Below are 18,272 nucleotides of genomic sequence, written 5' to 3' on the forward strand. Positions count from 1 at the left end.
GGTATAATTGTACCTTGTTAAATGACTTGTAAGAGTGGTGCGATACCCTTTGTGTGGTTGATGCAGATGTCTCCTCCTCCACAAAAGCCCACAAATTTATAGGGTGATCCCTAGATCTTGCATAAATCCCAATCATCTCCTTTTTGGGCCTAGATGAGTACTTGATGCCTAGAAATCGCACTCATATGAAAAGCATATGCAACAGTGCATCCTATGTAGAAGTACAACCTTTTCTTTTTAGAGAAAAAACTCATGGATTTTCTCAAGGGCTAGGGGACCTTTATATACTTGAAAATGACGATGTCCACTCCACAAGCTCCCCTTGTTAACTCAAGATTGATAGCCCACAATAGCTATGCAAGTCAACCTTAATCTTCATACATCCTCTCATTTTTCATGCATCCAACCACTCCCACATGTATCTAACTCTTACATCAAGTTAACTCCCTCATTTAAGCATGGCTTGAGTTTTCTATTAGTCTTCAAGCTTATCTCCTCATTTTGTATTTATATTGTACTCCAAAAATTAGACCTAAGATTTTGCACTTTACCATCCAACCTTTGACTTTAGATTTTTACCCATTCAACTATAGACCAATTAAAATGTGCACTTTCTTCTATTTACAGTTTTTACTAAGACTAATGTTCACACACCCTAGCATATTTTATTTGCATATGGGTTACTGTTATTATTTAACAACTCATTTATTTCTTTCATAACTTAATTTTTTTTCTCTTTCCAACTCTAATGTGCAAAAGGGGTGTACATGTACACAAGTGCACATTGGAAAAACCAAAATAAATTTATGCACATACTTAGCTTGGCCAGATGACTTGAATTTTTATTTTTCTAATCTTATTATCTTAGACTTCCAAGTCTTTCCTATTAAATAAACACCTTAAAAAAAGAAAATCACATTGTCTCACTAGAATTTGCACCTTTGGGAGAGAATGTAAGATCCCTCTTTCTATACCATAATTTTAACTGAGGTGATATTATAATTATGGTATAGAAAGAGGGATCTTACATTCTCTCCCACCACTGAAAGATCCTAGATGTTCTCATCTTGCAAATTGGGGATAGTCTTTCTTTACTTTGTTCTTTTTCTCCAAGGGGCATCCTCTTGAGAAAAGCTTCCACTTGACTAAATACTCCTTTAAAATCTTGTTTCTAAGAGTCTTTTCTGTGATGTTTAACACTGCTTCTGGTTCCAATTCTACTTGTGGGTGGTTGCATGATGAGGGTACTCACTTTCCTTCACTCTCTCTAAAATTGGGACATCGACGCATCTCGGGCGAAGTACCTCGATCCCATCAATTAAAACACGACACGTGCCTCCCGAGCCTAAAGTGACATATCTCGAATGAGATACCAACTAATGCCACGCTAGCAGGTTCGGGTTTTAAGTCATCATCCATGTCACCAATACAGGTCACCGCCACCACACTCTCGATTGAGATATTCATGCCACTTGGATCCACATCAATGCCACGGTGGATCCCCCTAGACATCCCGCTCAAATGTACATTCAGCATATTCAATCAGCCCATCTCCACCGTCCACATACCTCGAATGAGATATTGAAATATAATCTCGACCATTGAAATATCTCGTTCGAGGTGGTATAGAGATGTAATCTCGTCCGTCCACATATCTCGTTTGAGATAACAAGATGAAATCTAGACCATTTAAAAACCTTGAACAAGGTACATCTACACAATCCGACCCATCCATTCGCGCACATTTGAAGATGCGATCCCAACCGTTTACATATCTCGATCGAGGTATGAAATGAATCTGGACCGTCACAAACATACCTCGTTTGTGATAATGACCCAAAATCTAAGCCATCCATGTACCTCAAACAAGATACTGAATTCAAATCGCACTCGTCGATCCTTCACCAACCCTAAAATCAAATGCGTATCTTGGCTATTTGTCTCACTAACCCTAAAATCCCGGAGTGTGCATCTTACAACCCCTAAAGTGCATGCCACCGAACCGCGATCGAGGTTATAAAACCGGATTATTATTTTTTGTCTCATTGTCACAAGCCGTTTTCACTCTCCTCGCTCTCTTGATTTGGATTAGCATTAGTAGGCCCATTAGCATTGTTTTATAGCTTCATTAGTGCTACTTAGCGCTAAGCATTGAACCTTTCACATTGGCCTTTCACATTGGACCTTACACATAGCCCGTTTGTGTTAGGCTTAGGTTTTAGCATGGAGTCACGCGAGGAGGGCCACGAGGAGAGCCGCTCATCTATTGTGGACCTCATCTCATGGAGATAGACCGCGAGTTAGCGGCTATCCATAGGACTGCTAGAGACACACCGTCTACATTACATATCGTGGCAGACTTGGAGGCGATGCTATCGTCCCTTCGTAGCCTTCACGATATTGTTTATGTAGATGAGTGGATAGCCCACCATCGCATTGCTCCTGTATCACATGGCCTGACATATCGTCAGGTCTGTGGTCTTGGTCCGATTGTCACGATTGTGACTAACTCTCTTAATCTCTCTCCTTAATTACTCATTAATCTCTTATTAACTGAAAGGACACCTGTGAAGGGTCACACCCTTACACATGGGTCACTATCCGTATCGATGAGCTTCAACATGTTTCTCAACAAAAATTCTCTCACCCTAAGCATGGTTCTTCAGAGACAACTAGACACAAAGTATCTTCGTGCGAGCAAGGCAAGCCTCAGCATGGATATTCTTGGAAATGTTACGGTTCTAAGCAACCAACTTCTTATTGGAATCATCAGCAACAGAAGCAGCAACATGAAGCTTCCAAAGGATCACATCTTAGAAAGAAATCAGCCATATCAAGATGGGCTTACTTAGTGGCACGTGTGTCCGACCCTAGTCAAGTACTCGATCATGAGCGCCGCAACGTTGGACAAGTTTCCCCTCGCGAGCAATGCCCTACATTCAAGTCCTTGCAAGCTCTTGGTGGCAGTGTTGAAGACTTACTCATTCTCACGTGCAAGAGGATCCTTGAGAGGTCTAAGAGGCGCAAACAACCTCAACCTCCCCCTTCTACATTGGAAGCCTTAATACCTGCTGAGAAAGCTGAAGATTCAGAAGATTCTTGTACATGTGTGACAAATACAATGTCCACAACTCCTTTTCTTGCCGTGACCCAGGCAGAAGCGATACCCTCATCACCGCCTGTGCAAAACGAAGTCTTTGTCTCTGACCAGATACCTGACGTCGTGGTGAATGATGATTCTTCTTCAAAAATGAAGACTCCAGTCTTTACCTTCAGTGGTGCAAAGGATAAATCAACCGCAGACTCTTGCAACATGACTTCAATCGTTACAAATAAATCTTTGGACATAATTTGTTCCGAGAACAACTTTCTAAGCAAAGAAAAGTATATGGAAGATATTTCTTCTTCATCTACGACAACCCTTGAAGACATCCGTGTTCCGGACAAGCCAATGGAATCCCTTTTAGATTTCCAAATGATGGTCACTACCCAAATGCAAAGTTTGGTGACACAACCCTTGATATTGGAGATTCAAGACAGTTTGCTTATGGTTTCTCTAAAGACAAATGAAGATTCAGTCTTTTCTTGGACAAAGCTCGAAGTTACCAATGATGTTAACAAAAGTTCTACTCAAGTTACAGATATGATTCTCATGCTTTTGGTAAAGAGGAGACAAGTTGCAGATGCAGTTAATATTCAGTTTGGTATATGCAAGATTGTTATGGTCAACAATAATGCCATGACATGGGATCTAGCAGCTAGAGCTTTGGATGCAGAAGCAATTCAATCATTTCCCTTCTTCCAGAGTCTCAACAACTACTCCTAAGTCTTATTTTAAGTGGGAGGGAATGTCACGATTGTGACTAACTCTCTTAATCTCTCTCCTTAATTACTCATTAATCTCTTATTAACTGAAAGGACACCTGTGAAGGGTCACACCCTTACACATGGGTCACTATCAAAGGACATGTCTATTCATTAAAAGGCACACCCCTAAGTCCAAAGGACATAACCGTTGACTCAAGAGCCACACCCCTTCCCAGGGATGTGTCTCTTCACTTGTAACCTTTCGGCCTCTATTTAAGAAAGGCCCCTGTCTCAATGCAAATATCTCACATCATCTCAATCTTTCTATCAGCATTTGTCTTATGTTTGTTAATTAAGTCTTAATCATGTTAATAAAGCTTTAAAAGCTTTAGACCGATTAGGGATGGAGCTTACTTAGATCTTTTTCTCGATAACCGTGGGATGAGTCCTGGGACGGGCAAGTCCCTTACTATTCCACGGTGTTCACATCCTCGTATGGCGGCACATATCTATAGTCGATATGTTGCCGCATATCATGGGAGGATGCCGAACAACTGCTAGATTCCCATATACTTCACAAAGCAATTATATGTGGAGTTTTTCTTAGGGGAGGAGGTGGATTACACTGGCCATCGGCCTGGAGGTGGTGCTAGCCGAGGCCATCTCTAGGACCAGGGTAGGCGGCCTAAGGATGCTAACTCTTGACCTTCCCCAAAAGGGGGTCAGAATCTAGCTTAGCCAGTTAGCCTTATATAGGTTCTTCACATGCCCAGCAACAGGCCGCCGACCTGCTGTCAGCCAGAAGAAAGGACGAATACAAAATACAGGATCATCTCAACTAAATTTGCACGCTCCTGTCCACCCTGCCGACTATTTGCCCAGTTCGGGATTCCAACTGAAACTGCCCCTTGATGTCTTGAGCGTCCCTTGCGTATACAAACACACAAACAAACACATAAAAGATGATGCTGGTGGCTCACCTCCCAACCGTAGAACCCATGCAGCACCCCCAACTTCCAAGCTATGAGGCTAGACCAACACCACGATCTCACTCCTCGCCTTCACCACTGCATCCTATACCACTGTAACCCACCCCTCTACAAGGGGTGCTGCTAAAGCTCAAGGTCTAGGCCTTGCTCGGGTTTCGATCCCCTGTACACTTATGAACCGATCTCATTATATAGGCTTGGGACTCATAATAAAGCAGAAAAGCACACTTCTTTAGTTGAATATAGGCTTTCACATTAACCAAATGCCAATAACTGCCCATAAGTCAATTATACCAAGTGTGTCCCTTCCCAGGAAGCCCTAGCTATAAGCCTAGCCTCAAAATACATGCTAGCCCATACGGCCGATTGGGCCCGTCACAACCCACTTTGTCCTCCATTGGAGTATTCTAGCACAAAATGCCTCGAGTTTGCCATTGACTCCCGTCAAAAGAAATTACGCTTCACCATTCTGTACACCCAACTACAGTAAAATCTCAGAAAACTTCTGTCACAACCCTACCTAAAAGCCTTCTTTGTGTTTCATAATCTCTATCCACACACTGATGCCTTTGGAGGTCGAACCCATGGCAGCTACAATGGGCACCACCACCAACCACACAGATAAATCACTAATGGCATGCCACAACATTGTATGTTGCCAACAACCCACAATTGAAAAAGGAATCATGCATTCAACATCAATACTGCCAATGTAGACCTGGTGGGCTCCTCTCAGAAACCTGTTTTGGTTCAATGCCTTAAACTACATGTTAACTGCTCCTTCACAAGATGTACTCGGAAGGTTCTTAGCAGGTGATTGTAATCATTTTTGACACCATCAAATACCTCTCTCTGCAAGTTTCCTGACTTTTGATACGCCCTGCAGTTTCCCTGCCACACATAGCCCATAATAGATTATTTGGTATGTAACGCTATCAGGTGGGTAACAGTCAACCCTTGGTTTTCATTTCTTTTAGCAGCCTTTTCTGTGTTTCACAATCTCTACCCACACATGCTGATGCCATAGGAAATCGACCCCATGGCAATGATGATGGGCACAACCACCACCCATTGAGATAAATCACTGCTGGCAAACCATGATACTGTATGTTGCCAACAACCCACAATTGAACAAGGAATCATGTATTCAGCATCAATGCTGCAAATGTGGAACGGATCTTTGATGGTGGGCTCCTCTCAATAACCTATTTGGTTCCATGCCTGAAACTGCATATCAACTGCTGCTCCTTGATACCATCAAACACCCTTTTCTGCAAGTTTCCTGAACTTTGATGCATCCTGCAGTTTCCCTGCCTTGCGAAGCCCATAATAGATTGTTCGATATGTAACAGGATCGGGATGGCAACCCTTGGCTTTCATTTCTTCTAGCAGGGGATCAACCTTCTCCACCTTACCTGACTTGCAAAGGCAATTCATGTATGTGTTGTATGTTATGAGGCCCGGCTTGCAACCCTTCTCCGACATTTGATCGATTAAAGCACGTGCCTCCAATAGCTTGTCTGCTTTACATAGCCTATTGATCAATGAGTTGAAAATAAGTGCATCTGGCTTACAGCCGGCCACCTCCATCTCCTTAAAAACCTCAAATGCAGCATCAAATTCTCCCTTCCTTGCAAAACCATCTATCAAGCAGCTGTAAGTAATCACATTTGGCACCCTGCCTTTCTCCTTCATTTCTTTGAAAGTCGTGGAAGCTTCATTAGTTTTTCCTGCCTTGGAGAGGCTATTTATTATGGAGCTGTAAGTGGAACTATAAGGTACATCCCCCTTTTGCCTGAGTTTATCCCAAATCTTGTATGCCTCATGGAAGGCGCCTGCCTTGCAAAAGGCAATGATGAGCCCATTGTAAGTAACAAAATTAGGATAAAAACCCTTGACAGCCATTTCTTTCAAAACCTGCACAGTTTCCACAAGTTTTCCAGCTTTGAACAGACCACTCAGCAAAGACCCATAGGTTACCTCATCAGGATCACAAACTTTTTCCAGTTTGTGCAGCAGCTGATAGGCTTCGATTACTTTGCCCTCTTTACACAAGCCATCGATCAATATCGTGTATGTGACGGTATTCGGGAAGCATTTATTGTATGCCATCTCCTCCAAGAGATAGCATGAGTCATGCACTCTATTCTGTTTGCAAAGGTTCTGGATCAATGTATTGTATGTGACCACATCAGGGCTACATCCTCTCTCTAGCATTTCTCTGAATGTAGCCATGGCTTTCTTCTCTTGACCAGCCTTACAGAGCCCATTGATCAAAGTATTGAATATATGCACATTAGGGGCACATCCATTTGCCTTCATTCCATCAAGAAGTTCGCATGCACGTTCAACATCATTAGCATCACATAGACCTACCATGATGGAGTTGTATGTGAAGACGTTGGGGGGGCATCCACTCTCTAGCATGTCATGGAAGTACGTAAGGGCAGTGTCAAGTTGATGTGATTTGATGAGGACATCGATGAGGCATGTGAAGTGGATGACATTAGGGGTACAGCCAGAGACTCTAACATTATGGAAGGTTTGAAGGGCAGAGTCCACCATACCTGCCCATCCATAGCCCTTCATAAGGAGGGTAAAAGTTGCATCTGTGTGTTGGAAATCAGGGTCTGTGGCTTGCTCCAGCAAACGCAGGAAATCTTTGAACTGCGTTTTGTGGCCCCATATCTCGGTTATCCTCCTGTGTGCCTCCCAACCGTGCTTGTAGTGCTTCTGTTTGGATGCCCATATGAAGAGGCGCAACGCCTGATGCTTGTCCCCTTCCAGCTTTAGGGTTCTCAAGAACTCTGCAGTAGTTAGCCGACCTCTAAACGATTTCATGAACTCGCTCGCCATAGCCTGCTCGCTTGTTTTTCAAACGGTTCCCACTTCCAGGGTTTTGCAGCAGTAGTGGTCTTGAAAACGTACATATTTAATTTGCTGTTTTAACCATATTTATTATTGGGCCTTTGAGATAAAATTGCATGCATTAATTAATGACTCCTCACGACCGAGACGACGAAGCTAATGACAAAAGCCTTTCTCTGCTCGAGTTTAATGACCCCGGCTCGAAAAACAAAAATAAAATTAATTAATTACGTTGACGTATCAGTTTCTCTCAAGTTCACCAGGGCTTTATTAAGCCTTGACACGTGTTTCTTGGTGATGTGTTGTGGTGGCGGCTTTCCTTTTTTTTTTTGTGGAGCTTCTTGTGATTTTGCATGTCGCTACTCGAAGCTAGATTCTGACATGTTTCTTCCCGATGTCCGGACGTGACACCATTGTTGTTTTTTACTTTTTCGGACCTTCCTGCAATTTCGCATCTCCGTGCTCGTTGTCATTTGCCAATTTGCATGCTCGTGGTTTGGTACTTCGTTCTCCATGGATATAGGACGTGTATTGGGCATGGATATGTTGTGCTTTGCATGCTCTGCGGTTTACCTTGATTTCTGTCCTCTAGCAGCTGGATGCTCATGCGTGTTCGAATCCAGGTATTGTGTTCTCGTCGTTTCTTTCTTCTTTGGGAATGTTGTGGCACAATCGTCCGCATGTTGCTCATCCCATGTGTAGTGTTTGATGTTCTTTACGTCTTTCTAGATATTGCAATGGCAACTTCTCCATGTCTTTGCATGTCACTGCCTCATTGGCTTTTCTATATGGTTCTCAAATTACCTTGCTTCTTGACTTCTCTTTACGCAAAGTACTTATGGACATTGTCGTCTTTCTAGACCGCTTTAAGTAATTCCCACTTTTTTAAATGACGTGCATCCCATTTGCGAAAATTATTATTTCAATATTTCGTAAATTATTTTTTCACTATTTTATTCAACCTTGGAAAATAAGCTTTGCACACCAAAAATATGCACTTCCCACTGCAAGCGGGAACAAATTATTGACACCAAACAAAAAAAGGTCAATATGCACACTAAACAAAAAATTCATCTCTATCTCTATCTTGTATGCATTTGTAATATCTTATGGGACCCCCCCACGTGGCAGTTCCCCAAATGCCATGAGGGGGCTCCCCTAGCTGGTTTTAGGTAGATTTCGGGGTGCCTGTACACGTGGCACCCCATTTGGCCGGGTCCGCAATCGATAGTCGGTGCCCCACCTGCAAGTGTATAAACATCGGGCTATATACGTGTGCAAACGTGGGTTGGCCACGGTTGTGCCATAGTGGAGCTGGTAAGGCACATGCTTGGGATGAGAGAGAAACTGGGTTTGAATCCCACCTCCCACATGTCTATACACGTGATGTCTAGACGTGTCTGTACATATGTTCATAACATTTTGCATGGACCAATGATTGGACATGGCACTGAGACTTAGAAAAATTTCTAAGTCCCAAAGCCACATGACCAACTACCAGGGTCAACGGGGTGCCACGTATACATGCACCCCAAAATCTACCTAGAGCCCCCCTAGCTCACCTGGTTGGGCTCATGAGGGGAGCATGCTCCAACACTGGAAGCTCCCCCAGCTAAGTGTGTGGCGTGAGTCAAGAGAGCGTGAAAAAACACATTTATTTTTTTTAAATGCAGGCCTAACGCGGATGTTGCCAAACTTGCACGAGTTTTGCGCCTACTAGCTAGACCATGAGCTCTTGAGACAAGCTAAACCTCGAGCCCATGCATGTGCCTACCAACCTCACCAGCTGAAAGGCGCAAACAAATGTGCACCTAAACATGGACCCCGCTAGCTATCCTCTAGCCCCTTTTGAGAGGCTCTAGGTAGATTTCAGGGTGCCTGTGTACGTGGCACCCCGCGAGCCCCAGCTTTGTTGAAATGGATTTCTGCAAGGATAAATGATAAGTTTGTGTATTGAAAATCTCAGGGTTAGCCTACGGATGTTTGGCTCAAAGTGGCACAATCCATTATGATTAGTATGATATCTTTTTTCTTGCCTTTATTACCATGGACAAGCAAACCTTTGCATCAGATACAACAGCCAATTAGATTTATGCTATGGAAAAGAGCAAGAAATAAGCAAGGGCAAACATGAATTTCTTGGGAATATGTTATTACTCCAAAGAGGAGTGGAGGGGCAGCCCTATTAGATGACAGATTACATATGGTCACTAGGAGATGGCCTTTATTTCAAGATATGTGTGTATCTCAAGAGCCATGGGTGGTAATGGCTAAGGCCCTCATAGAGGAGGTTGCACTTGTGCATGATGGTAATCCCAAGATTGATGGTACATGGCTGGATGTAGTGAATGGTTCCCAATAGGTTCGAGTGGTGGCTTAACCTCTCCTTTCTCATTTGATGATCTCATGGAAGGAGGTGTTAGCACACACTAAATGGAAGCCTTCAGATCAGTAGTTGAGGTGTTGGCTACTTCATGATTTCTGGAGTGGCCTAACAAACTTGTTGAGCAGCCAAAATTCAATAGAACGGCTCGATTTGGGACTAGTGAGAATTATGGATGCTTTGTTGCCACGTAGAGGCTACTTATTGTCTTTTTAAAAAATCCGTCAATATTTTCGGGTTCCACTTGGATATGTACAATTATGGGAGAAGGTGAGGGCAAGACTTACACCGTTTGATGATATTCCTCAATTGGAGGATCAGCAACCTTGGTTAGATTGGGCATTTAGAAAGCCTCTGGATATTGTCCAGCATACAACAAATCAAGTTTACCATCATATGATGGTGGAAGATAAGCACGCTAGATCACTGAGAAGGCTAATAGGGTATGGAACATCAGGAAAAGTAGGGCATGGTGGAAAGAAGTAATCTTACAGGGCTAGTGGTCTAAGATTCCATATCAAGAAAAGGTGTTCCTATGGTGCATGCTAGTTGGAGGCCTACCATTGGGGGACCAATTGCAAAAGCGGTGGATTAATTCTGATAATTGTGTGTTTTGTACTACATGCTTGGAAATATACCCGCAGCTTTTCATTTCATGTCCGATGGTGGCAAAGAAGGTGTGGGATTTCCTTTCTCACATATGGATTTCGTTGACAGATAGGCCCATAAAGGTTAAAGACTAGATTTTTGGCAAGATTCCGAAAGGGTTGGATAACCCAGAACATTCATTTTTCTTTCATTTTTTTAGATTGACAGGTTTGTGACATATCTGGTTAACTAGGAATGCCTTCATATTTGATGCAAAAGTTGGTATTACAGCTCACATAGGTCGTATAAAAGGGCTACTATTGTTGCAAGTCTCTTCCTTGCAGGTCAGCTCATTTGGTGGAGAATGACACAGCTATATATTGGATGAGAGTACTCCCATCTACACCTGTGGTGGTTAAGAGTAATTAGTGAGGGAAAGGTTACACATTACATGGCGGCCATGTGGCCATTTGTAACGTAATTTTTGGTAATATATCTTCTATTATAGAAAAAAAGAGAGAACATATACAATGGTTAGCCCAAATATATATATATATATATATATATATATATATATAAGGGGTGTGTGTTTGAGCGTGCACATACGCACGCGCTCGCTATGTGTATATTTTCTTATTCGGTATAATGTGAATGTTAAATATCATTGCACCAATAAAATATATTTTTTGAAAACGCACGCCCAAACGTGGACGTTTTTTTAAAAAGAGAGAGAGAGAGAGAGAGAGAGAGAGAGAGAGAGAGAGAGAGAGAGAGAGAGAGAGAGAAGTAACTTAAATTTTTATCATATTTAGCATTTAGAATTAATTTTTTTTAGCTTAATTCAAACCTTCTGGATCTTAAGTATATTTCTAATTGCTAATATTTTTAGGGTTAAAAAATATTTTTTATTTTTTTGTATTTAAATTTAAATTTATTTAATTCAAACCTTTATGTGTGTGTGTGTGTGTGTGTGTGTGTGTGAGAGAGAGAGAGAGAGAGAGAGAGAGAGAGAGAGAGAGAGAGAGTGTGTTTTCAGTTTTCTACATCCACAGTTAGAAACATCCAAGAACCTTATCCAGCTTGACCAAGAAAATGTTAAACATGATTATATAACAACAGATTTGTATACAATAATCATGTTACAAGTCCATGGAGCCTGTGACTCTAATATTTGCAAACATTTAGTGTAGAGCATAAACCCATAGGTATTTTTAGAGAATAGATCCTATTACCTGCATCCATCCAAACAGACAAACAAAGAGTTAGCTCGTGTTTGTCTTGCAGGCTAGGATCTACCACGTGTTATAGATGTCACCCAAAATATCTTATGATTTATGCGGTGATGGGATCTAGTCCCTTGATATGTATTAGGATTGTTACCCTGGTATCACTCCCATAAGTAAAGGGATCAAACCCTATCTCCATCTATAAGTATGGAAGACAATTGGCTTTGAGATACTATTAAGACAATTAGCTTTATAGTAATCCCAATAACCTAGTAGATATTCAATCTATCTCCTATCATGTAAGTAGAAACTAGCATGTATTTGTTTCAAAATTTCATGTATCTCAACAGAATACCCTAACTCATAAACAAATGATTTAGACAAATGATTGTCATATTAGTATCCTACTAGGAAAAATTTAGAAAAGAGACCATGAGGCATACATGCCCATCAGAGTGTTAGTCCCATTTTGGATTAACAAATATGCTCCTCCATTTAAGGACATTAATAAGTGTCATGTAAAGGCACTATAAAAGTTGTACATTATGAGATATTGGCCACCCAAGGCCTTAGTTAAGTAATTTTTGGGCGCCCAAGTGTGAATAAGGGCCAATTGTATATAATGCATTTTCTCATAATGAATGGACACAATCTCCCTTTGTGCTATGAGAGTTCTTGCTTTTGTCTCTTGAGAGAGATACTGACAGAGAGCATTCTAGCACTTGTGCCTTCTCTATACTTGTATTAAGGAGTGAGAGTGATTGCCTTGTGTGGTGGTGTGAGCGACTCTATGGTGACAGCATGGAGGTGGATCTTGGAGGATTGGAGCCTCTCAAGTGAGCTTGGAGACCTCAAGGGACACAAGTTAGAAGCATTGGTAAGTGTCCTATGACAGTTATGTTCTATAGCTCTTTCCAAAGGTGAATGCATTAAGTTCCCTCTTGGAGGTGTGGTAGCCCATAACATTTTTGGCGCTGCTACTGCTGCCGAGGAAACACCTTTGTTTCTTCCATACTCTTTAAGTTTCGGCTCCCATTACATAAGATTCATCATGGTCTTTGCATTCTGGTAGTGCATTGTGTATGGAATGAATGGAAAAGATTTGAGTGGAAGTGAAAAATTGTGAGAAATTGGTTATTTTGTTGTGTATATATGTGGTGGAGTGGCCTTGGAAGAAGGCTCCACTATTTTTTCTAGTCAATTTTGATGTTGACATCACTAGAATCGTTAATGTGAATGAGTAGGGTGATGCTCTATTTTTCTTTCCTTGCAAAAATTTTATTAAAATTATAAAAATAAGGAGCCATGGATTGTGTCTTGAACTTGTATTACATTCTTTATGTGTGGCACAATCATTTTGGAAGCATCTAGATAGATATTTTGCACCCAAACGCATCTCAGTCGATGCAAGAATTTTTCATGTGAAAATGCAGGACACCATTTCACGACATGAAACACTCTCTGTAACTTCACGGCGTGAAATTATCCCAACATCATTGCGGAAAATTAGCACTGCAATTCATTGGATTACCTTGCTAAAAATGGGTAACCTTATCCTGACACCTCTGACACTATGAATCTAACAAAATTAAGAACCATGAACTAGCAGAAAATGTTCACAATGTAAACGATTTACACTTCACGATGTGAACTAATTCAGAGCCTTTCATGATATGAACCATTTGCATTTCATGATGTGAACTGATTTCCTTTCACGACGTGAATCGTTTTCACTTCACAGCGATGTGAACTAATTCAGAGCCTTTCATGATATGAACCATTTGCATTTCATGACGTGAACTGATTTCCTTTCACGACGTGAATCGTTTTCACTTCACAGTGTAAACTATTTCAGCAGTTTCACGCCTTAATCAAATCGAACTCACGATCCCGATATTGTTAGATTAAGGTTAAGGAAATTCTTAAGACCAATAAAAATTATATCAAGGTAACGTGGATTTTTGAGTCCGAAGCAAAATTTTTGAACACGTGAAAGTGCAGAAAATTGTTCACGACATGAACGTTTTTCTGACATTTCACGCCGAACACATAATGCCTTCCATCATAGTTTATTGAAACCATGTATAGGTTACTCTCAGAGGAGCCTGTTTTGGAGGATCCACCAAGGGTGGAAGAGCCAGAAGAGATTGTGTTTCATTCTATAAGAAAAAGAGGAAAGACAGTGGTTAGAAAGTTCCTCTTGGAATTCAAGAATTATTCGCTATTGAATGCAAAATGGATACCAGAGAATTACTTCTAGGACTATCTAGATATACTTCGAGCTTATGAAGAAATGGTTGGTCCAGATGTATTTGAAGTACAGATATGGATGTCTTGCGATCGATCAAGACAGCTTCAAGATGGAGTGATTGTTCCTCTATCTCTCTTCATTGTGTGTGTGTGTGTATATATATATATATATATATATATATATAGGAATTGGAACTGATCATTATTCTGCTTATAATGGTTACTTGGACATGATCTAGTGGGTGGCAATGATGCTAGATAGCCCAAGGAGCAAGATTTGTATATGGGAGGCAACGATGCCAAATGACTCATTGGACGACAACGATGCCAGATATCTTGGACTTCGCAGTCGGGCGGTCATTGGCGATTAGATGGCCCAGATGACTATATTGGATTTCACAGTCGGGCGGTCATTTACAACTAAATGGCCCGAATGATTGTAGCGGATTTCGCGTTGGGTGGTCATTTGTGACCAGATGGCCCATATGATTGTATGGGATTTTGCAGTCGGGTGGTCATTGTGACGAGATGGCCCAAATGACTGTATTGGATTTCGCAATCGGGTGGCCATTGCGACCAGATGGCCCATATGACTATATTGGATTTCATAGTCGGGTGGTCAATGTGACAAGATGGCCTAGATGACTATTGAACTCGCGGGCGGCGATCCTCTCATGACTAGATGGCCTTGAGGATAGTCTGACCGGTCCTAGTGGCTTGATGGCTCAACACGGTTTTGATGAAACCAGACAGGATAATCCATGAACAAGAGGATCATTACTTGTGTATTGCATACTGATGTATGTTTGAATTTCTTTGATTTTGTGTGTTGTTTTTTATCTATAGACAATGCTTGAATTTATGGCATGTGATAGCCAAGGCTCCAGACTACCTGGGATACCCAGTAGATGCGAATGATGTATATCAAAATTTGATTCACAAAAGTCATTCTTTTTAGTCCATCCGAATCTTCCTCAATGCACGCATGGGTGTATCTAGCCACTTCATGTACTTTTTGAATAAAAAAATGGCCCCTTGATGTGATTTCTAGGTGCTCTCTTGAAGTGTGATTTCTCTCCTTGTAAGGTGTCAATTTGCTCATTATTACAATAGTCACACTCTCCTAAGTCCATGCCACCACTTGCCACTTGTTTTCCACCACACATGTTTGAATATTTTATGTTTTTTTTATGACAATTATCATATATTTTTACTATGTTCCACATTTCCCATGTGTGTAAATATTGATACCTAGAAAGATCTCTTATTTTTGGCCTTTGAAAATTTTTACACTATCATTTTTTGAATAAGGGTGTGTTTCCATGCACCCACCATCCAAGAATTTAACCCAATCTATAAATCCTTTTTGGTTTCTAATCAATCTATCTATATTATAGAGCCTAGAAGAATATTTTTCATCAAAAGGATTTATCAAAATTCCACTAGACTTAATTCTTACCTTATGTGCGATGTGCATTCACCATCCAAAATATCTCTCAACTGAAAATCCTTTTTAAGATTCTGCTTTGGGGAATGTGATCATAAATTCTGGGATAATTTCTCTATCAAAATATTTCCAAGATGTGGTCTTCTCTCTCTAACACAAATTTCTCTCTCTAGGTTAGAATAGGGTAAACAAGGTATTTCATTGCACAAAAGAGAGGGGGTGACCACTGGGAATTGAGGGAATTTGTCATAAATGTAAGATTCCTCCTTAGCTTGAATAATGAATAAGCTTTTACCTCAATCCCCTATAATCATTTCCTATTTTAGAATGTAAGAAAATATTATTTTTCCTTATTTTTGCCTAGAGAGAGATAATTTAATATTGAGATATTTTTAGATATAAAAATTCTCATAATATCTAAAATATATTTTCCTAAAACAGAAGTTCAAAATAAATTCTCCAATGTGCATTAGGAATCAATTAAAAATGATATAAGGGACCTTAGCCTAAGGGTCTAGATTTTCAGAAATTTCTCGATTATGGTCCAATTAAGGTTCCTATGGACCAATAGGATTAATCCATGTGTTGGGATGAGATAAATCCAATGAATAAAAGAAAATACCTAAAAATGAGTAAATGCTCACATAAGATGAAGAGTTGACCAAGTACAAGGTTTATTAGTTTAAAATTAAGAGATATTACTAAAAAAATGAGATATTTTAGAAAAATGATGAATTTTTAACACCTTAGTAAGGAGAGGGGGAACTTTGAGGCAGGCACCTCCTTCACATGTGTGGGAGGGTTTTTAATTCAAAAACATTGTGATATTTTTATCTCTCCTCTCTCCTGGATCAAACTGGATAGGGGAGCCAAACTAGTCCAAATCTTGTCTAAATTCAGTCAAACTGAAGCTGAAAAATTCTAGAACCCAGTTGGACTCAATTAGTGGCCTCCCTCACCTATAAATAGACCCTCATTCTTTTGTATTCTCATCTGTGAGCTATACCATGCCAATATTACATTAAAATAATCATATTTTCTATTATCCCTTAAAAATCCTCTACTTTTGGGGAGCTTGGAGCTTCTCTCTCTCTTCATTAACTCTTGGAGCTCTCTTCTCCACTTGCTAAACCAATTGATTGGTTGGGGACTTCACTTCTAGAAAAAGAAGAAAGCCAATCCTTGGAGGTAAGAATGAATTTTATGGTTTTTTGTTAATATTCTCAAATGCCTCCTCTTCTCAACCCCTCTCAAGCTTGACAAGTTTCTAATTGATTGTTTTAAATTCAAATCAAGATTTCCCTAAGAATTTTAATGTGTAGTCAAGAAAAAGTAAATCTTTATGCTTAATTAGAATGCTTTCTTATGTATATCTCTCTCTCCAAAAAGTAAATCTTTATGCTTAGTTAGAATGCTTTCTTATGTATATCTCTCTCTCCAAAGAGAATAGTCATTCCTATGGCTAATTCTTTAGCAAAAGAATGCTTCTCATTGATAAATTCTTAATTCAAAACCAAACTCTAAGCTTGTTAAGCTAGAGAATAAGAAAATGGTAATTTTTTTATGCTTTTATGTTAACAAAATAATGGTAAATTCTTTTAGAATATCTATAAGTAGTTAAGAACTACTTTAATTGATTCTAAATGAGAAAGAGATAATCCTATCAATTTGGGAAAACAGGAATAATGGATATAGCTTAATCTAGTAGAATAATCATAATTAAGTTTATGATTATGGTTAAAATTATGATTTAAATTCATAGTTTAGATTTAAGTTTAAGAATAGATCTTCTATCATATTTGCATTACAATGTTTTATTATTTAAAAAAAATTAAAAAGTATGGTAAAATTTTTAAAAAATAATACATATCTTATTTTTATGCATAATGCTAAAAGAGGACTTCCTACCATATTTTAGGATTGGACATCCTATGCAAAAAGAATGATTTTCATCATATTCAGGTGAAATAAATTTTAGTATTTATGCATAAATATTTAATTAAAAGAAAAGAGAAATTTTTGGTAAATTTATTTTATGCATAAGAAATTTTTAAGTGATTAAACCTTGTCCTTACTCAACTCTTCATCTTATGTGAGTATTTACTCATTTTTGGGGGATTTTATTTTATTCTTCAATTTATCTCCTCCCTACATTTGGATTAATCTTATTGGTCCATAGGAACCTTAATTGGAGCATAATTAAATTTTTTTTGGAAATCTAGACCCTTAGGCTAAGGTCCTTTTTACCTATTTTCAATTAATTTCAATTGCACATTGGAAAGTTCTTTTTGAATTTCTGTTTTAGGGGAAACCATTTTAGACACTAGGAGGATTTTTATATCCAAAAATATCTCAATTTTGAATTACCTCCCTCTAGACATTTTCTCTCTCTAGGCCAAAACAGGGTAAAACAGGATCTTTCTTTTATTTCAGAGAGGGGAATAATTATAAGATCAGAAGGGGAGGTTCTTACACCTGCACACCTCAAAAGCTGGAGGGAGGAATCTTACATCCTTCCCTACTTAAAAAACGCGAGATGTTCTCATTTCGCAAAATTAGAGGAGAACTCTTTTCCTTAAGACCCAACTGATTCTGGGGTTCCTTATAGTGTGGTGAATCCAACAGAATCATGAGATAAAGATCCCTTATTTAGAACTCATCATCAACTAACAATTCACTCAGATCATATCATTCAAATCCTTATCACAATAATG

General features: G+C 39.7%; 1 protein-coding gene across 1 annotated transcript; it reads right to left on the reverse strand.

The window, feature by feature from the left end:
• Nucleotides 1–4,934: 4,934 nt before the first annotated feature.
• LOC147631764 (uncharacterized) lies at nt 4,935–7,761 on the reverse strand. The gene has a single exon (XM_086808300.1). It carries the CDS (start codon nt 7,650–7,652, stop codon nt 6,054–6,056), a length of 1,599 nt encoding a protein of 532 aa, XP_086664426.1. The 5' UTR covers nt 7,653–7,761; the 3' UTR covers nt 4,935–6,053.
• Nucleotides 7,762–18,272: the final 10,511 nt, after the last annotated feature.

Source organism: Cibotium barometz, chromosome 14 (genome assembly GCF_041138505.1).
Source record: "Cibotium barometz isolate CiBa-2024 chromosome 14, ASM4113850v1, whole genome shotgun sequence".
In the NCBI taxonomy this organism is placed as follows: Eukaryota; Viridiplantae; Streptophyta; class Polypodiopsida; order Cyatheales; family Cibotiaceae; genus Cibotium; species Cibotium barometz.